General features: G+C 39.7%; 1 protein-coding gene across 1 annotated transcript; it reads right to left on the bottom strand.

Moving 5' to 3' along the window:
• Positions 1 to 1,653: 1,653 nt before the first annotated feature.
• Arf4 (ARF GTPase 4) lies at positions 1,654 to 22,213 on the bottom strand. Its single transcript, XM_075988846.1, has 6 exons — positions 21,912 to 22,213; positions 8,253 to 8,333; positions 7,973 to 8,082; positions 5,206 to 5,277; positions 4,503 to 4,628; positions 1,654 to 2,612 (listed from the first exon to the last, which is right to left on the bottom strand). Exons 1-6 carry the CDS (start codon positions 21,976 to 21,978, stop codon positions 2,526 to 2,528), a joined length of 543 nt encoding a protein of 180 aa, XP_075844961.1. The 5' UTR covers positions 21,979 to 22,213; the 3' UTR covers positions 1,654 to 2,525.
• Positions 22,214 to 22,537: the final 324 nt, after the last annotated feature.

Here is a 22,537-nt window from a genome sequence, read left to right as displayed (position 1 = left end):
CTTTAATCCCAGCACTCGGGAGGCAGAGGCAGGCGGATCTCTGAGAGTTCAAGACCAGTCTGGTCTACAGAGCTAGTTCCAGGACAGGCTCTAAAGCCACAGGGAAACCCTGTCTCGAAAAACAAAAAACAAACAAAAAACCTAATTATTTTTAAAATTTCCATTTATTTTTTTAAAACAAGGACTGAAATTGTAGAAAGCAAAAGTGTAGATGAGAAAACTACTGTACATTTCTACTTGAATGGTTCTAAGTCTGGACAAAATAAGCAAAACTAAACTACTGTGACTAAAGTCAGAATAGCTCCTGAAGTGCCCGATAAACTAAATACACACCACTCATAGGAAAAGTAGAAACTACTGGCAAGACGGAAGGGGACCTCGTTCCACTTCTATCGAGACAGTGACGTACAAGGCCACAGCTGCTTTACTTATTTTTTGATATAAATCTTGGTATTGCTGTTCACTGAATCCAATTTAGGTACCTAAACATAAATTTTTAACTTATGGCTGGAAATAATTATTGTTACTAATATACGTTTGCCTAAATGTTAACATAAAACTAAATAAGAATCTTTAAATGGCTGTTTTAAAAAATTACTATAACTTATGAAGTTTCATATTTTCTACTTTATACGCCATAAAAATATACTGTACTGTATTTTAGTTTTCTCTAACAAGAAATAAGGAAGTTTCAATCACATCAAATGAAGTAGACCAAATGAATACTTTATTCCAGTAACCTATTTCAGATATTCATAAACTGCTTAGTTTCAATTTATTTTAATAAAGTTTTGAAGCCGGGCACAGTGGCACACATCTTTAATCCCAGCACTAGGGAGGCAGAGGCAGGTGGATCTCTGAATTTGAGACCAGCCTGGTCTACAAAGCAAGTTCCATAATAAGCGGGATTGTTAGAAAAGACTGTCAAAACAGCAAAAATTTTGATCCTTGAGTTTATATAAAGCTCAAAGAATCATAAAAAGCAGTTTATAATAGGAAGCATTAAATAGAGAACAATCCACTCTAAGTAGAATAGTTATGACATGTACCACTGTTGTCACCTTAACACGTTAAGTTGCATACAGCTTTGACATCGTGAAATGCTAAGTTACAAAGTGCCTGCAGCCTGTTCTCTAGAGTAGCATCACTTACAGCTATGTATTCCACCCAATGTTAGCTGCCAAATGTACGGACACCACTTGTTACTTTACTTTTTTTTGAGAAAGGTCTTATGTTTCCTAGTCTGGCTTCAAACTCACTAAGGAGACAATGACAATTTCTGACATGCCTGTCAGACATGCATGTCATGTCTATGGGACATGGTCCTGGGAACCAAACTGGGGGCTCTGCATACAAGTCAAGTACTCCACCAACTGAGAGCTTCATACCCTACTTCTGGAGTTCAAATTAGGACAACTTTTTACTATTGATCTGTTGTTTGAACTTTACAGCTTTAAATTATATTCTCCTAGAAAAAAGTAGTACATTACTTTGATGCACTTAAACCATGGTTAAGTTTACTGCCAACTTAAACCATTAGTAAACTCCCTGGGGCTTATATTATTGGCCATATCATGTAAAATATGCAAAAATCAACCTTGCCTTGTAAGGAAATCAGTTTCAAATATTCCAAAGACTGAAAAGAACACACAATCACATTTTTTATCATTTTATTAGGAATAATTTCAAATGGGTTATGAAGAAAACTTATTCACTGAATTTGATGAGTTTTCAAAAAATTCTTTATGAAGATAGGTTCATCAATAAACAGTAAAATATCAGCAGAACTATCATATACTGGGCAAAGAGTCAGGCTGATTCCAAAAGCAACATGCAACATAAAAAAGGTAACAATATAAAGGAAGACAATCTGCTGAATATTAAAAGTTATCTCAATATGAACTCTTTGCAACCAGCACAGAATTAGCTATCAAATGCAGACCACATTAACGAGGTAAGTTTGGCTGATGGAAGCCAGGAGTCATTAATGGCTGCTGGTGGTGGGGCATCCTCAGTCCAAGAAAACTCAATAGTGTTTTGGAGCACTTCCCTGGCTGGTACAAGCAGTATTAGAAAAATCTTTTTTTGGTAAGGGGCAGAAATAAATACAAATGGAATGCTACATTGTTACATCAGCAGACTGTCCTAGGAATGATCAAGGTGTCAGTAAAGTACCAAGGGAATAACTTTATAACATTATTGGTGTGGGCTCAAAAAACACTCAAAACAGATTTGTTTAAAGGTGTCACAATAGCTGTACGTCCAGGCATTTAGGCTTCAGGGAAGTATAATAGTGGATACTTTTTTTTCCCAAGGAGAATTTCTCTTACACCCAAGCATATTGCTAAACAGCAACATTGTGCTTGGTAAACAATAATTGGCAACAAAGTAAGTTTTAAATGCTGTAATATTCTGCCCAAACCTGTCTCAGATTTTCTTTAATAACCAAGATGCAAACTAATTTTGTTGTAACAAGTCTAGACCAATTCTATCAAACATGTCCTTGGTTGGATATCCAGGTTCATTTAACGTTTTGAAAGTTCATTTGACAGCCAATCGAGTCCCTCATACAGACCAGTTCCTTGTGTAGCACAAGTGGCTTGAACATACCACTGTGAAGAAAGGACAAGAAAATACTTGATTAGCAAGATAATACCTACTTTCATTTTTAAACAGAAAATATTAAGTCCTCCCTCCCCATAAATGGCCAAGGGCACTACTAAGACATTATAAGCATAAAAAATGGAAACGATTAAATCACAGTAATAAACATTAAGGATCTAATCTAAACATTAAGTAATCTACTTGCATCCCACAAACATGAATTTAATCCTTTCAGTAACTACAAAGGTCACTCAAAAGTACCCTTTAGGAATTTCTTCACTCTATCCATTTAAAACTGTTATTCAATGGCTTTAGTAGTTTAGTTTTCCCTAACAATCTGCAGAGTAATGGGAGCACATTACCTACCTGGTCCTTAAGACCGTCTCGTTGTACCCCATAACTAGGAGCTTTGTTTTGTGTAGTTCTCATGCCCACGCCCTCACATGTGCTAGACAAGTCCTCGGCCATTAAGCCACACCCCCAGTCTAAAAGGGGTAAATTTCTGAAAGATATTTGTTGGTATTCTAAGAACTAAAACTTTTCACATAATTTTACTTCTTTTTAAAAAGTAATTTTAGCATCTTTGATCTTACATATTCCAAAAAGTTTCACTTTTTAAACAGTAAAGATTCTTTGTTACTTCTATGAAACACAATAAAATCTAAATAATAAAAGATGTCTCAAAAAACCAAAAACAAAACCCCCCAGAAAACTTGAAACACCCAGATAATTTATTCATTTTTAACTGACTAGTCTTATTTCACCTTAGAAGAAAAAAAAACTTATTTTAATATTGCAAAGCCATTGCAGGTTTACCATGTTGCCAATTGTCTGACTATCAAATAGCCTAGCAACCCAGAAGGAGGGAAAGGGCATAAATTTTTATCTCCACAGTTTAAAAAAAGTCTTTTACAGTATATATTTTTTTAATTCACATGGGACATCATAGCAGTCTACAGAATAAACAGTATCTGCCTTGTTAACAGGTCAATGTAAAGCTGCTGTTGAGTGTGGGACACTGGGTTTTTGACAGTTATCTTTCTCTTTTGAAAACATGGTCTCATGTCTGTGATACAGTTTCCATGTGTACATTGGACTTTGCCGATATCAAATCACTACCTGATAGGGGGCACAGTATTTCTCGTAATTTTGTATTAGAAAAAGGTGTCAGCAAAGGTTCCTCCATAACGTTTTCAAGTTTAAACAAAGACAAAGGCATTTAATGATATGATTTAAAATACAGCAGCTATAAACAGCACAAAACCTAAGGCTTGCTAAGACTACACATGCCTCTAATCGTAGCACTTGGGAAAGAAAAACAGAATGTCAAGGCCAGCATCAACTACATAATACTCAACTACAGATGCTGCTCAGCGGTAGGGTAACTATCCCACCACGTGAAAGAATCACTCAACCCCAAACACAAAAAATAGTAAAAATAAAGGCATTAAAAAAAAAAGCTGGAGAGTTATTTAAATGGCACAAAACTAAGAATGTCTGTAATCTCTACATATTCAACTCTTAGTATTGATAATGTACCAATACAGAAGATAAAATTAAATAGAAAACAGATTATCGATATTTTTAAAAACAAAAATTTAATGCAAAATTTATAGTTTTGACTTAAAGCCCAAAAGGGCTGGTTTTTAGTATGTATTTTCTATAAAATATTGTTACCATATTCTTATAATCCTGTCTGTCTAAAGGAAATAATTACTACACATTTAAACTGGGTGGGCATGGTGGCATATGCAGAGGCAGGCAGATCTATGTGCATCTGAGGCCTGGTCTACAGAGTAAGTTCCAGGCCAGCCAGGACCACAGTTAGACCCTATCTCCAAATAGTAACAACAATAACAATACTAATCAGCAGCTGAGTATCACCTTCCAGTACTTACTGTTCTGTTGCGGAGAGACTGAAGACCTAACTTATCCGTCATCTCACTGATGGCCATAGCGTTTGGCAAATCCTGTTTGTTTGCAAACAGCAGCAGCACTGCGTCCTGCAGTTCATCTTCCAGAAGCTGGGGTAAAGGTTCAACTGTTAGCTGCTTCTAAAATCAAACTGACTATTCACAAGTCTTCCTAACCTAAATATACATTTTATTCAACATTAAACAAGCTATTAAACATCAATTAAATTTCTCTATGTAAATTCCAAGCACTTTTATAAATCTCATATCCTTCACTTTGAGCAAATAATGATTGGCCTTTAAGAAGGTGGTTCTCAGCTTTCCTCGTGTTGTGACCCTTTAATACAATTCCCAAGTTGTAGCGATCTTCAACTATAAAATTATTTTCATTGCTACTTTGTAATTGTAATTTTGTTATTGTTATGAATCGCAATATAAATATCTGTGTGTCCTGATGGTCTTAGGTGACCCCTGTGAAAGGGTCATTTGACCCTCAAAAGGGGGTCTTGACCCACAAGTTGAGAACTGCGAATTACATAAATAAATAGACCTTAGAAGGCTTTTTTGTGCATTAAGAACTTGGAAATAACATAAATTTCCCAAGCTTATTTCTACCTCTAGGTATGTAATCACGGACAGTACCCCCATAATAAATCTTGGAAATGATCAACTTAAAATACATACTTACCATTTTCTGTAGCACAGCTGCTCCTTCTTGAATTCTTTCACGATCATTGCTATCTACCACAAAAATAAGACCCTAGGGAAAAAATTTTCAATAAATTATAACAGTTAAACTTAGGGGCCACACTAAATATTCAATACTAGCAAGACAGCATGGAGAGTTTGACGTGTGTTAGAAAGTAACTTCTGCGTCCTGGCTAGGTTTACATCAACAAGCTAGATCATCTGAACACAGGGAACCTCAGTGAGAAAATACCTCCGTAAGATCCAACTGTACGGCCTTTTCTTAATTAATTACTGATGTGGGAGTGCCCAGCCCATGATGGGTAGTGCTGTCCCTGGGCAGTAGTTCTGGGATGCTTTGACCATGTTTTATCACAGCAGTAGTAACCCTAACTAAGACTGAGTGTTTAAAAATAGTTTTTAGGGCTGAAGAGATGGCTCAGAGGTTAAGAGCATGGGCTGCTCTTCCAGAGGTTCTGAATTCAATTTCCAGCAACCACATGGTGGCTCACAACCATCTGTAATGAGATCTGGTGCCTTCTTCTGCAGACATGCAGAAAGAGCACTGTATATATAATAAATAAATCTTATAAACGATCAACAGTATGGAAGAGTTAAGCTTCTGAAAGCACGTCTATCTGTTCTAAGAAAAGATTGCTTAAAAAGCCAAACAAACTGGGGTCAGTCAGTTCTGTTCTGATAAAGGATCCAGGTTCAGTTCCCATCACTCACATGGCAGCTCACAACCATCCTTAGCTTTAGTTCCAGGAATCTAACAACCTCTTCTGGCTCTGTAGGTACCAGGCATGTATGTGGTGTTCTTTCTCCCCCCCCCCCACACACACATTTGGGGGGACCACATACACAAAAAATAAAAATCAACCTTTTTGAAAAAGCCAAATTATTTAGAAAAGCAAAAGAGATGGAATTATCTAATGAGGGGAGAGGAATTTACCACAATAAACAATTAGTTTAAGTGTGAGGAGTTAGAACTGATTAGTAATGCTAGAAATGCAAGCTAAAAGAGCTAGCTTAGCTGTGATTAAACCAGGCCACATAGAGCTTTCCCTAGAAGGGGAAAAACTATCTAGGGTGAAGAATTCTCTGGCCTTTAATTGTAAAGTCATCCAAAGAGACCAGGATAGATTTAATCCCAAATTCATGATTCACATGTCTTACAAAACATTCTAAACAAATATAAGGATCAGACTATTATTATAAGGTTTAAAATCAGCAAGATTTACATCATGCCTGATTTTACTTCAGATACATGGTTTATTGTGTTAGCTTCTATTTCCACAATGAAGTTTTTTAAAGCCTATACTTTTCAAAAATCTGTTTTCTATCCAAAGCCATATGAATTAAAACATTCTTGTTTTTTAGTAAGAAATTATGGCACATATTTACTTTTATATTCATACACTTATTTAATAAGATATTCTACTTAAGCCAGGATTGTTCCAGCCACTCAACAAGGGTACTTACTGCTACCAGGCAACAATGTACCTCAATGGAGAATAAGCACAACACTACAAATCTTAAATATCTCAAAAGTTAAATATACTACTTCAAGAAATTCTCAACTTTGGTAGTAAAACAAGACCTGATGTGTAACCCCCAGACAAGAGAACTGAGACCAGGTTAACAAAAACAAAAAGAACCCCTCAATCTTTTCTTTTTAAAGACAAGTTCTCCCTATGGAGCCTTAGTTGGCCTCGAACATGCTATGCAGGAGCAGACTAGACTGAATTTAGATTCATCCTCCTACTTCCCAAGTGCAATTACAGGTTCCCAGTTACAGGTATGTGCCACTGCTATGTCTTAAAGTCACTTCTAAGTTTCGGTTTCCTCACTTTGAGAAACCCTAGCATATGGTACACGTCTGCAATCTCAGCATTCAGAGGACAGGCGGAGAGGAAATACAACCACAGGAGAACTAGAATAGTAGTTCTTACCAGGAAATAATTTTGTCCCTAGGGAGGTTTTATGGTTTTTGCAAGAATGCAATCATTTGTAGTTGTCAAAACTTGACTTGGAAGGTAGAGTGGCTACTAGCATTTAGTAAGCAGACACTAAGGACGCAGTTAAGCGCACTACAATCTGAGAGGCCTCCCCACAGTTCAAAAATGACAACAGAACTCTTGATAAGAACCCAAACTAGCAAAATCAACACCACAAGAGAACTTACTAGAAGTATCAAATCTAAAAAGCTTGTCCCACTAAATCAATCTGTATCTTTAACAGATAGCCAGGTGAGCCACACACATACTAAGGTGTGGAACACTAAGCTTGCTGGCCTTGCATGTTCAAGATTCTGACTTATGACAACTTTAGAAATTTTCAAAACTCCCTCAAGAGTGTAGCCAAATTTGACAACTCCTTATCTACATAATCACTAAGGTCTCTTTCATGCCAGTATATCCTGTAAGATAATATAAAAAAGTCTTATAAGTTAGCAAAGCAGACTGAGCTAAATAAATCAAGTTCTACCACTGTGATATATAATTTAATCTCAAAATTAAGGTTAAGAATCAAAAGAACTACTGATGAAATACGTAATTAATTCTTGAGAACTCATTTACTCCTATCTAAAATCTCACTGGAGCAGCTACATTTAACTCTTCCACACTATGTGCCTGAACTTTCAAAGGCATGAGTAAGTACATACTAAAGAATGTAAACAAGTCAACACTCAATATAAAATTCAGAATATGAAATCTATATATTAAGTTTCTATAAATAAGTTACAAATACATGGCATATCTCACCTGGGTATTCTGGAAGTAATGCCTCCAGAGAGGCCTAATTTTATCTTGACCACCAACATCCCATACTGTGAAACAGATGTTTTTATACTCTACTGTTTCCACATTAAAACCTATAAGAAAAAAAAAATGACCACTGTTCATAATAAAGTACCAAGAATTAAACCCGTGCAATGTGTAAGTCTCTTAGAATAGCTTTTTAAGTCTTACCAATATCATCTCTTAAGATTAACAAAAACAAAACTATATTTTCACTGTATAGAGTTATCTATAAATTTCTTACCAATGGTAGGAATGGTGGTGACTATCTCCCCTAATTTCAGTTTATACAGAATTGTCGTCTTGCCAGCAGCATCCAATCCAACTAGAAGAAGATATCATAAATTTAAAATCTGAATCAAATATACACAAGCAATTCAACAATAATTTAGTTTCAAAGTAAAAGTTAACTCTTTGATACACAAATGAGTTAAAATGTACTGTGTCACCAACTAGCTGAGTGCCTCTGTTGGAGACAGGGTCTCTCATATATCCCAGAGTGCCCGCAACTCGTTATCTATGGCCTTCAACTCTTGATACTCCTGCTTCTCTCTCCTTGAACACTGGTGCTAGGATTACAGGTGAGCTGAGCCTGTTAGAAATGGAGAAGCTAGCACAGCACACCAACCAAGCCACATCTCCAGACCAAAAATTAACCTGCTGTTTAATATTTACACAGTTTATTTTGAATAAATGCTCTTTATGTTGGAGAGATGAGTTAGTGATTCAGAGCAAGTGTTGGTTCAGTCCTGGCAGCCACCATCACACGTCTTCTAAGTGCCTTTGCTAAGGGATCCAGTGACCTCTTCTGTCCTGCACAGGCACCACACTCTGACACACATATACACACAATTAAAAATTAAAAGTAAAATCTTTCTTTTAAAAAGTTCTTAATGCGCCGGGCGATGGTGGCGCATGCCTTTAATCCCAGCACTCGGGAGGCAGAGGCAGGCGGATCTCTGTGAGTTCGAGACCAGCCTGGTCTACAAGAGCTAGTTCCAGGACAGGCTCCAAAGCCACAGAGAAACCCTGTCTCGAAAAACCAAAAAAAAAAAAAAAGTTCTTAATGCTAAGAGGGAACATATATAGCCGTGCCAGTGACTAGTCTGCCCTCACTTATAGACCCAAAAGAGGCTAACTGTTACATAAAGTATTTGGTTTCAAATGTGAAATGGGGTATCAACAAGATGAGCAAATTGGAGGGTGGGAGCTCAGCCGTAGAGCCCTTGCACAGAGCAAGTATAAGGCTCTAGAATTGGCACCCTCAGCGAAAAGACAACTTGTTCTTTCAACTCTTCTGTGAAGAGGGTAAGACCTTTTTGATTGTGATCAAATTTTATTAACATCAGAATTGACCTTTGGGCCAGGTAGGGTGCTTTTAATCCCAACACTTGGAAGGCAGAGACAGCTGTGTCTCTGAGTTTGAGTCTACAGACAAACTTGTTCACAAACACACTAAATGACATCATTCACGACAACTAAAATAACCGATTTCCATCAACTGATAAATGGATAAACTGAGTTTCTAAACAATGGAATTCCCATTTGGCCACAAAACATCACAGAATACTAACAGATGTTATACAAATGTTGAAAACAACTATGATAAGTGAAAAGGCCAAACAGAAAAAAGCCATATATCATTATTCCATTAGCTGAAATGTCTAGAACAGAAAAACCTACAAAAGCAAAGACTATTAGTGGTTGCCATGGGTGGTGAAAGAGCAAACTGGGAACGACTGATAAAGTCATGGGACACCAATGCCATTGAGACGAATGGAGAGGTTCTGGAGAGGTGGGAAAGAGGAAGAGTGGAAGTGGTTTTTGTTTGTTTGCTTTGATTTGTTTTTAATTAATATTTTTAAAATTTTTCTTTGGGGGGGATGCTACAGGGATGAGGGGCAGATATGGAGAGATTGGGAAATGAGTGGGATTGGGGTGCACGATGTGAAATTTTCAAAGAATCAATAAAAATTATGTTTAAAAAGTTATAGGATTCAATTTGGGCAGTCATGAAAATATTCTATTTGATGATGATAACTGTTATACAACTTTATAAACATAAAATTATACTTTAGGGCGTGGCACATTTTTATTACGGTTTATTTTGTGTATGAGTTTCTATGTGTATGTGCATGAATGAACACTGCCTGTGGAGGTGTCAGGACAGCTTGCAGGAGTCACTCTGTCCCACCACCTTTCCACTCCCAGGGACTGAATTCCAGTGGTCAGACTTGGCAGCAAGTGCCTTCCTTTATCTGCTGGGCCATCTTGAAGATTCAGGGTGGCTTATGATTTATGAACATATATTTCTACTTACAAAAATCAGAAAAACAAAACAGCTGGATAGTGGTGTAATGCCAGAATATGGGAAATAGGACAGAAAAACCAGGAATTCAAACCCAGCCTAGGTTATATGTGACCTTGTGTCACAAAACACCCACCAACCTATGAAAGCTAATTGGATGCTCAAGCTCTCAAACTGTATTTATATACTGTGATCTTACCTTTAAGGTTTTCTTCAGACCACCACATCGTAATATTTTATCTAGTTCTTCAGAGCTTTGACCATTTAAATTGAAACTACCAGTTATAGAAAAAATAAATTTAGGTTTTGCAAAAATGTTTGGATCTTGCTTCTACCCAACAAAATTGAGGAGTATTTTCCCTTTTATGAATGAGCTAATTAGCAACAAATTATCAAAGGCTAGTAATTATGTTCGCAAATAATGGCATAAGAAAATGCTTGTAATATATTAATTGAAAAGAAACACAAAATAATTTAAGAGGAATTAAGCCTTCTAAATGTGGAGAATAAGCGTGACAAGTAGGAGTTGGAGAGATGGCTCAGTAATATGCATTTGCTGTTCTTCTAGTGGACCCAAGTTCAATCCCCTGCATTCACACTGGGCAGTATACAACCACCTGTAACTCCAGTTCCAGGAGATCTCTCTCTCCTCTCTCCCCCACCCCTCTCTCTCTCTCACACACACACACACACACACTCATAAAATAAGTAATAATAGTCAAATGGTTGAATTATGCGTGATGATCACCTTTTTTCATATCTAAGTTTCACAAAAAGTTTAAAAAAAGAATCAGAACAAAGAATTAACTAATAAAATGTATGAAATGTTTTTGAGAAAAAACATGAAGTAACACTCTACCTTAAAGCCTCACTTATTAGTACTTATTACTCATTAGTGCATTTCTAATGCTGGCACACAGAGGCTCCTTCCCAGTGCTCAGGAGGTAGATCAGAGAGAAGGTCAAGGCCATCCTTAGTTACACAGCGAGTAGGCCAGCCTGCACTATGAGACCCTATCTCAAAAAACCTGGCAAGACAGTTCAGTGGGTAAAGACACTACATTCTCAGAAGCCTTTTTCCCAAGTTCAAAGAAAATAGGTTAAAATTTGTAACTCCTCTACAAATTCATTAGTAATTTCAAAATTAAATTTAAGTATTTATTTACCAAAAGCACACCTTATCATAGACCTCTAAAATACAATTCAGAGCGACTGCTTTCTAACTCTGGCTTCCTGAGTAATCTAAGGTAGAAATTAGTCGTCCTTGAATTTAAAATTTTTATTCAAATGAATAAATTTCCCTTATAAATAACTAATACATCATTTCTGTTGATCAATAGTCTAGAAGATTTTAAATTCAATGTATCGTATTGGCTATTTGTTAGTGTTTGAAACACTGGCCTCCTTGGTGCTAGGATTACAGGCACACGACATCACACTAACCCAGGCTTGGCTTATTTTTAATTATGGTTAACTATGAGATGTATCTTTCAAAATCTTCTCAAATTAATTTTGGGAGAACAGCTAGTATGGAAATTAAGTTTTCATCTCCACAGAAGTTGGGCAAACCAGACACACTGGCTAACTACTACTGTCTCTTAATATGCTTTTAAAATCTAGGACTTCAGAGTAGCTCAGTGGTTGTGTATATGCTCAAAACTCAAGAAACCCTGATTTTAATCCCTGTACCAAAAGAATAAACAGACTATGAGAAGCTGTTGACTCAAGGAGGCATATATAAGCTTGATAAGGAAAGCATGAGCCAGGCGGCGGTGGCGCCAGGCCTTTAATCCCAGCACCGAGGGGGCAGAGGCAGGCGGTCTTGGTGAGTTCGAGGCCAGCCTGGTCTACAGACTGAGTTCTAGGACAGGCTCCCAAGCTATAGAGAAACCCTGTCTCGAAAAACCAAAAAAAGAAAAGGAAGAAGAACAAAAAAGAAATAGGAGCCCATTAATGAAAGAGAGAGAGATAAATAAACAAAACAAAACCAACATTCAGGGCTAGGGAGAGGGTAGAGTTCATACAAAGGTCTTGAGTTCCAGTTCTCAAAACTGCACCACAAAGCAAATACATAATACATGTGCACATGTGTACATACAACCATCCACTCACTGATGTTCCCAATGCTTGAATGGGGAAAGTACCATGTTGCGGGAGGTCCTCCCACTCCTCCAGCCTATCGTCGCTGAGATACCAGCCCCTTGGGGCGTGGTCTCTCTCCCTTTAAAAAAGCAGCCACTTCCCTCTCCTCTCTCTCTTCACTTCCTGCTCCGCCGGTGACTTGACTTCCTTCCTGGTTACGCAGAGGGCTGAAAGTGATCTGTAAGTTTTTTCCCCTTTAAATAAATATCACCCTATTAATCATAATCCAAAATTGGCATTGTTTGTGACTTACGCCTTCATTTGGCGCCCAACGTTTGGTTTTAGAACCTCTCCCGGCTCGCAGCCGCGAGTTCGGCTTGGCGGCCGGAAGTTCGGCTTGGCGGCCGCAAGTTCGGCTTGGCGGGCGCTTGTTCAGCTTGGCGGGAGCAGTTGCTTCCTCAGCCGCTGCCTGTGGATTTAAACTCCACAGGCCCGCGAAGTCTCTGCCCGCGTGATTTGCTCTTTTCTGAGTCGTTTTCAAATCTCCCTTGCAAGCACAGCTCTTAAGTGGCGCGAACCAGAGCACGTGGTTGCTGAAAGCTGCAACCCCTCAGGGTGACTCTGTCACGTGGAGGCATAAGCGGCTTCCAGGTTGCTCTTCCCTACCCCTGGATTCTGGTTTCTGGTTCCATCTCTGGAATTGATTTAATTACATTTACTTTGTTGAGCAACTTACATTTTCCAGTTTTTAACAAATACTAGGCGGACTTTGAAACAGGACCGTGTTTTCGTCGAGACTTGGCAACAGCGCCACCTGCTGGATAATAGGTAATATGGCAGTTCCCGTTTCCAACGCGAATTTTACTGTTCTGGTTACCAATACAATGGGTTATATCATGCAAGGTTTATATGACTATGGGGATAACTTAATTTACTGGTTACTAGGTTTCAGTATTTTTTTGCATATTCTATCATTTAGGAAGATCATGGCACTCCTAAGAACCATACAATCTTTACTAGAAACTCATGCAGGTCAGGAGATTAAGGATTCAAAAGAGACAATAATAAAAAGACTTGAAATGATTGAAGAAATGATTGGAGCTGGTGAACAGAGTAATAAGGCACAAGGACAGAATACAATGCCAACACCAGCTATTAGAACTGGCTTACCAAAGGTTTTAGCAGCATACCCTATACTTAATTCTGACAAAGCGTCAACTTCTAAAGGCTCAAAGGGAGTCAGAGAAGCTAGATGGACGCCAATAGCAATGAATGATCTAAAAGAAATTAAGCAAGCTATTGTTAATTTTGGCTTGCACTCTGCATACGTAAAGGAAATGATAAGGACTTGGGCTTCTAATGCTAGAGCTACCCCCCATGATTTCCATCAGTTAGTGTCTGCAGTTTTAGATAATGGACCTTCCTTGATGTTTGGAATTTATTTCAGAGAAGAATCCAAACATATGGAACAGCAAGGAAGAGCAAAAGGTATTGAGGTTTCCCAAGATCAAATTCTTGGTGCAGGAGAATATGCTGATCCACAGGTCCAAGCTCTTTATGATGATGAAGTACTGTGTCTATGTCACCAAGCAGCTTTAAATGCTTGGAATAGGATACAAGATCCAGCAAAAAGGGTTGAATCATATACCAGAATTAGGCAGGGACAGAGAGAACCCTTTATTGACTTTTTGCAAAGATTAATTAAGGCTCTGGACATAGGGGTAACAGACCCAGAAGCTAGACGAATACTTCTTGAATCTCTAGCTTTTGAGAATGCAAACATAGAATGCAAAAAGATAATTGGGCCTTTAAAGTCTAGATCAGCACCTATGGATGAATGGATTCAGCATACGATGAATGTTGAGACGTTTAGCTATAACGATGAATCTTGGGTAGGAGAAGCGATTTCCACAGCAATGAGGAGACATCAAACTGCCAGGTGTTTTAATTGTGGTAAATTAGGACATCTGAAAAGGGATTGCAGGCACAGAATTTCTAGGAATATTATCTCCTCTGGGAATGACAAAGATAGGAGACCTAGGCCTTCAGGTATATGTAGGAGATGCGGTAAAGGCCGACATTGGTCCAATGAATGCAGGTCAACAACAGACAAACAAGGCAACCCGATACCGTCGGGAAACTCCTTGAGGGGCCTCTCGCAGGCCCCCAAGCCAACAGTGGCCCAGTCATTCCCAGTCACAGTGGAGAACGTGCCTCACCAAGAAAATTAAAAGCTCCAATTTCTGCTGCAAAAAGTAATACTGGTCTAAATGATGAAATCCATGTGGAGGATGAGTCAAAAAACCCAGTTGGACAGAGTAAACGTATATTTTGGCAGACTTCTATTAATGATCAAAGACCAAAGCTAAGAGTCTGTATAAATGGCACTTTTATTGAAGGCTTATTAGACACAGGTGCGGATGTAAGTATCATTACCCCAGAATCTTGGCATCCGAATTGGCCTCTTCAAGAGGTAGATGTTCAGTTCCTGGGAATTGGAACCCTATCTCGTGTAAAACAAAGCACAAGATGGGTTGAATGCATAGGGCCCGAAGGGCAAATAGGAAGACTAAGGCCATATATAGCCAATATTGCCATAAATTTATGGGGCCGTGACCTGCTACAGCAATGGAATACCCAGATTAACATTCCTGTAGTTCCAGGAACTCATAATTCTGGGAAAGATATGATGAGGTATTATGGAAAAAGGTCACTAGCCATTCAGGCTGTACAAGAACATACAGCAAATACCAAACCTTTAGAGGTACCAACAGCCCTACCTTTAAAATGGCTAACTGAGAAGCCAATATGGATCAAACAGTGGCCTCTAGCTGAAGATAAACTACAGGCATTGGAACAGCTGGTGCAGGAGCAACTAAATGCTCACCACATTGAAGAATCAACCAGCCCTTGGAATTCTCCTGTGTTTGTTGTAAAAAAGAAATCTGGTAAATGGAGAATGGTGACAGATCTAAGAGCTGTCAACAAAGTAATTCAACCTATGGGCTCACTACAATCTGGAATTCCTTTGCCTTCTCTGTTACCAAAAGGATGGCCTCTTATAGTTATTGATTTGAAAGATTGTTTTTTCACTATACCGTTACAAGAAAAGGATAGAGAAAAATTTGCCTTTACAGTGCCTACTTATAATAATTCTCAGCCCAATAGGAGATATCAATGGACTGTCCTCCCACAGGGTATGCTCAATAGTCCTACACTGTGCCAATATTTTGTAAGTAAGCCATTGGAAATAATTCGTAAACAATTCCCCAAGTCCATTATTTATCATTACATGGATGACATCTTGTTATCTGATTCAAATAAAGATACTTTAGAAAGGATGTTTGAAGAAGTAAAGAAAGTCTTGCCTAGGTGGGGATTACAAATTGCCCCTGAAAAGATTCAAAGAGGAAACTCTATTAATTACCTAGGTTACAGAATAGGGTTAGAGAAAATTAAAACGCAAAAGGCACAAATTAGGAGAGACCGCTTAAAGACTCTTAATGACTTCCAAAGATTGTTAGGAGACATTTCCAGTCTACGACCAGCTGTTGGGATAACACCTGATCTAATAGTTCATTTAAACAAAACCTTAGATGGTGATAAAGATTTGAATAGTCCAAGAGAACTGACAGCTGAAGCAGAAAAGGAACTGACAATGATTGAGGAAAAATTACAGGAGGCACATGTGGATAGGGTGAACCCAAATCTTAGCTGCATCCTAGTCATATTGCCTTCCAGAATTTCTCCTACAGGGATTCTAATGCAGAGGGAAGATATTATTTTAGAGTGGATATTTATACCTAATAAACCAAGTAAAAAATTAAAAACTTATGTGGAAAAAGTCTCTGAATTAATTATAAAAGGTAAGCTGAGACTTCGTCAACTAGCAGGTATAGACCCAGCAGAAATTATAGTGCCTTTTACTACTGAAGAAATAAAAAAGTTATGGGAAGACAATGAACCGTGGCAAAGAGCTTGTGCTAATTTTTTGGGAGAAATTAATAGCAACTATCCCAAAAGTGGTAGACTTAACCTCATAAAAAGAACTTCTTGGATTCTTCCTAGAATTGTACGTGATGCTCCAATAACTGGAGCCCGTACGTTCTATACTGATGCAAATAAATCAGGGAAAGCAGGTTACAAGTCAGATGAATTGAGTAAGGTGGAACAAAGCCCTTATAATTCTGTCCAGAAGGCAGAATTATATGCCATTCTTATGGTGCTAAGGGATTTTAAAGAACCTCTTAATATAGTTACAGATTCACAATATGCAGAAAGAGTTATCTTGCATATTGAAACCGCTGAATTTATACCAGATGACACAGAGTTGACTTCATTGTTTATCCAGGTACAAGACATAATCAGGAACAGGCTTTGTCCGATGTACATAACACACATCCGTTCCCATACAGGTCTGCCTGGTCCTCTAGCCCAAGGCAATGCTGAGATTGATCAATTATTGATTGGAAGTGTGTTGCAGGCCTCAGAATTTCATAAGAAGCATCATGTCAATAGTAAAGGCCTAAAGAAAGAATTTTCCATTACTTGGCAACAAGCTAAGGACATTATAAAGAGATGTCCTACTTGTTCTTTCTATAATCAAACACCGTTGCCTGCAGGGAGTAACCCAAAGGGCACTAAGAGAAATGAAATCTGGCAGATGGATGTGTTCCACTTTATGGAATTTGGTAAATTAAAATATGTACACCACACCATAGACACGTATTCAGGTTTTCAATGGGCTACTGCCCTGAGCTCAGAAAAGGCTGATTCAGTAATCACACATTTATTGGAAGTTATGGCCATCATGGGTATACCTGCACAAATAAAGACAGACAATGGTCCAGCATATGTATCTAAGAAAATGAAACGCTTTTTTGATTATTATAATATAAAACACATTACAGGTATACCAAATAATCCTACAGGTCAGGCAGTTATAGAAAGATCAAATCGTACTATAAAGGATATGCTGAACAAACAGAAAGGGACCGAAAATACCCCCAGAAATAGATTACATAATGCTTTATTAACCTTGAATTTTCTTAACGCTAATGAGAAAGGAACGACAGCAGCAGAAAGACATTGGATAATGGAAAAGTCTGCTGAACTAAATCAACCGATTTATTTCAAAGAGGTGCTGACCTCTCAGTGGAAGCCAGGAGATGTGCTACGTTGGGGAAGGGGTTTTGCTCTTGTTTCCACAGGAGAAGAAAAATTGTGGATACCATCAAAATTAATAAAGTTTCGATTTGAAGAGGAGAAACCTCTTGGAAAGGAGAAATGACAACTTATCCACAATGATGATATTCATACAGGTGGTAAGAAAAACATATAGAATGGGGGCAGGGTTCTGTTCTTATCTCCACAGGAAAACACTCATCTTTGAGAAATTCAAGGGACCCTGGATGTTTGGATACTGACAGATGGAAAAATACCTGCCCGATAGAAAATATCAAGAAAACTGAATGGGTTGTGTAAGTAATATTAAACCATATTTCTAAATTTATAAAGCTGGTTTTGAAGTTGGACTCTGGCTCAGTCCCTCTCCAATTCCAAGCCTGTTAGTAAGAGAAAAACCCAGAGTTTCTGGAGTTTCTGTCTCATGTCAAGAGCCATGATGTGGGACAGAAAGAAATATGAGTTTAGAAAACATCTTTGCTTTTCTTCATATCTATCATACTTTTCATTGAATATATCTATCATGTCTTTCATTGAATATATATATATATATATATATGTCTATATGATTAATGCTTAAGTTTTTCATAATGAACAATGAGTTTTTCCTGAAGTGACATTTGAAGTTTCCAGGAAGAAGATGGGGCCCCATAACAACAACTCCACCTGGTTGATATGACGTCAGATACTGATAGCGCTACAACAAGACCTGCTTTGGGTACCAGCTGCACAAGACAGTTCCAACTTGGTTAGCTGAAATGGTGCACATCTTGTACAACATTCTGGCCAGACCTCCACAAAATACTCAGAGACTATTTGCAATTTTAAAAGACATTGATCTTGAAATTTAACCATCATTTTACTTTCACAGGATCCCCCAGAAAGAACGTCGCCCCTATGACAGCTGGAAGTAATTTTAGAGGACGACGTCCCCTCTCCCAGTAAAGTTTGCCCTTGGGTTTAGGGACATCATTTAGGGGTTGATTATAATTAGTATACGATTGAGGGTTGGGGGAGGAATTTTATAAGCTCAGGGATCATTTTGAAAAAAAAAAAAAAGAGGGATGATGGGATAATAGATTTGTAATTGTGAGTTACTGTTGTTAGACAAATATATTGATATAGATTCTTGTATATTGATACAAAGTTAAATTGTATTGACTATTGTATGCATTCATGTTTCTACCTCTGTTTAAAACATTTTTTATGTATTGACATATATATATTGTATATATTTACCATATTGCAGTGTACATTTCTACCTCTGATTAAGATACTTATATAATGTTCGTGTATTGGTATATATTTACCCACTGCAATGTATATTTGTACATTGTTTATATTTGGAGGTCATTGTCCTCATTTGTTTCACAGTCGTTTATTGTCTTAGTCTTTAAGTTAGATAGATATTGAGAATTATATAGACTAATAGTCATCTAAGTTTGTCATTTATAATTAGACTAATCAGGTTCTTTAGATATATAGAGATTATACTCAGTATAGATAGATAATCTTCAACTTCTTCAAAGAGCTGTAGAAAATGGCCTTTAATCTAACTCAGAGTTTTGTGGTAGTGAGACACAATTGCTCCTGGCAACACCACTCTATTCCCGAGAGAATGTTGAGCACCAAAGACACTCCACCTGGAGCATTTCTTTTTGGCAGAACTGGCCTTGGGGCAAAGAAATGCCCATACCTCAACCACTGACAAAGATACAGAGCATGCATCAATGGATAAAACAGGGCTGTCTTATCCTGCCAAGACAGGGTAAGATAGTTTTGAAAGTTGCTTGCCTTTGAAAATGGTGTGTCAGTTATGTTAGGCCTTAGCCAAAGTTGGTTGCTTCAACGCTGCTAATGTGACTTTGGGTGATTGCCTAGGTAGCTAGTTGTCTCTGTGATTTGTTGCATGTTTTGGAAGTTGTTTTACTGAACTTCCTAATTACCCAGGTAACATTATTTCCCTTCTCAGATCTTTGATGGGGTTGAAGACTATATAAATGTAGTTACTTTCTCTCATGACTTGGCCAAGTTATTTATTAAACAAGACCTAAGCTAGTTAGAATAGCATATTTGTACTTATTGTATATAATTTCATAGTAGGTTTAGAACTCTCTTATTTAAACAGAAGGGGGAGGTGTTGCGGGAGGTCCTCCCACTCCTCCAGCCTATCGTCGCTGAGATACCAGCCCCTTGGGGCGTGGTCTCTCTCCCTTTAAAAAAGCAGCCACTTCCCTCTCCTCTCTCTCTTCACTTCCTGCTCCGCCGGTGACTTGACTTCCTTCCTGGTTACGCAGAGGGCTGAAAGTGATCTGTAAGTTTTTTCCCCTTTAAATAAATATCACCCTATTAATCATAATCCAAAATTGGCATTGTTTGTGACTTACGCCTTCAGTACCATAAAAGTGATTATTCATTACAAGGTCACTCAGAAAACCACAAAGAAAAACACAATAACAAAACCCCCAAAACTCTTAGGAATTACTCCCTACCCACTGTGCTCTCTTCATGCGGATAACCCTGACACTTTCTTGCATCAGTTATCATAAAAGTTAGTTTTCTGAACCAGTGCTGTTAAACAAGGAAAACTTCAGGTGTGGTGACACCACCTTTACTCCCAGCACTCAGGCAGAGGCAGGTATGGATCTCTGTGAGTTCAAGGCCTGCCTGGTCTATAGAGTGAGCTCCAGGACAGCCAGAGCTATGAGAGAGAGAGAGAGAGAGAGAGAGAGAGAGAGAGAGAGAGAGAGAGAGAGAGAGAGAGAGAGAGAGAGGCCGACCCGTATCTTAAAACAAAAGCAGCACAAGCGGAGCAAACCTGAGCTATCATATCCCTAACACGAAGAGGAATCCCACCCCCACAGCAGGTTAAAGGCTGCTCTACGTCCTTCCTGCCAGTCACTACTTGGGAAGGATGGAGAATTTCTCAGACACAATAAAGCGTTTAAGGCGCCTATCTCCCTTCTCCCTATCCCTTAGGCCATCACAAGACTATAACAAAGGAAAAACAACTCATTTATAATAAATTCTTTAGTAACACACTCTTCTACTGGCTAGTCTCGAAGAAACTCATTTATCTCAGTCTGAAGTCCTCCCTTTGACTTCAGATCCTTTTTCGTACGGCCAATTTCCAAGCATTTAAGGCTTAAATAACACACCGGCCCTCCTAAAAATAACTGTCCTCTTCATAAAGGAGATCTGAGTAACTGTGAAAGAAAACATTTTCACTTAGCTGTGTGAATGAGTCACGAACAATTGTTTTTACGGCTGTAAAGAAGCTGAACAAGAGAGAGGCACAATAACCAGCTTGTACCCCCGTACTCTGCATCACAGAAACTGAAGCACTTCGTAGTAGTGCGTGCTCAAAATGATCCTTTTCTCTTCACACTCGACAAGTGTCAAAAGATACTATTCAGCTCCTTGGAACTCAGCTGTGAGGCAGGCTGCTGTAGTAGGGACAGAACTAATCCTTCACTGTAGTGAACAGTGGGCAATAAAACCTGCCACTGGGAAGCAGTTTAAACAAACGATTTTAATACATTACCCTGAACTCAAGAGTCATATTCAGTACAGGTGCTTTAGAATGAACTGGATAAATAAAATTTTCGTTTCTAATAACTGACTTTGTCATTTTATTATTATCCAGGCCAGATGGATTAAAAATAGTTTGAAAGATAGTAAACCAAATAGGTTTAGTGTTTTAGGTTTAGAACGAATAAACTCGGATTTCACAGAATAAGCTTCATAAGCATGTAGAAAATAAAACCGAGTGGAGAGCAAGGCAAAGTTTAGTGACATGAGCTCAGAGGACTCCGGACTTTTTCCTCAAGCCTTGGGTGCTCCTTCGCCACAGTGGGCCTGGTCACTTCCTGCCCCAGGGCTGCTCCAGGCTGGGCTCACATACCAATGGTGTGTGCAGAGGGCGTACACGACCAGGAAAGGGGGGGGGGGGGGGGATGGCTGGAGTCGCCCGGGCTCACTCTCGACCGCTGCCCACAGCCACAAACGTGGGGCGGAAGATTGCACCCTTAGAAAGGGCCTCGCCGGGGTAAACTAACCCTGGATCCCTGCTCCGTCTTCTCAGGCTCTCAATTAGATCAGGAAGAGAGAGAGAGAGAGAAACAGACAGAGACAGAGAGAGGCGAGCATGCAAAGCCGAGAGCGAGGAAATCTGGCTCAGCGTCTGTGGGAGACACCGCTCGCCCCTCGCCCCCATTGTTCCCCCGAAGGATTCTTCTTGGCCGCCCTCCCCCACCCCGGCCGGGGAAGGCTGGGCTGGAGGCCACGGCGCAAACGCCTGGCCTTCCCCGGTTCCCGGCCGCACACTCACCCATCAAAATGCGCATCTGCTTCTTGCCGAAGAGGCGAGAGAAGAGAGAGGAGATGGTGAGGCCCATAGCGGCGGTGGCACGAGCGACGGTCAAGAGAGGGGGTCCGATGCGTCCTCGGGCCTTCTCGGTCCCGGCTCCCGATCAACCGGGCGGCGGAGGAAGGGAGAAGAGCAGGCTCGCTGGCGGCGGGTCGGCGGAGCCGCGGGAACGCGACGCAGCGGGACCCGGAGCTGCTCGGCGACTGGTGCGGTGGCTCCGGCGCGGCGTTAAGTGTTCGGCTGTGCCACGTCACACGGCGGCCGCGGAGACTCTGGCGGCGGCCCGCCCGCTCCAACGCGGACAGAATCGCGTCACCGCCGCCCCACCCCCCCACGCTGCGGACGCCGCCCGCCCCACCGCGCCTGCGCACACGGACCCCGAGCGGGCGTCGAGCCGGCGTCGTCGACGTGCGTCCTGGCGGAGGCGGAGCCGGGCGAGGACAGTTGGCACGGGCGGACGGAAGGACGGGCCGGCTCCCAGGAGTCCTGGTTTCATCACGTCCAATGGGGTTCCAAGTGGACGGCTTCCGCCCGGATGGGTGAGTTGTAGTCCGAGGTTCCAGGAAGGCGACATGTGCATTGTGGGC

This window comes from Microtus pennsylvanicus, chromosome 10 (assembly GCF_037038515.1).
Source record: "Microtus pennsylvanicus isolate mMicPen1 chromosome 10, mMicPen1.hap1, whole genome shotgun sequence".
Lineage (NCBI taxonomy): Eukaryota > Metazoa > Chordata > Mammalia > Rodentia > Cricetidae > Microtus > Microtus pennsylvanicus.
The sequence above is the reverse complement of the archived record's forward strand: the minus strand, read 5'-3'. Positions and strand labels throughout refer to the sequence as shown.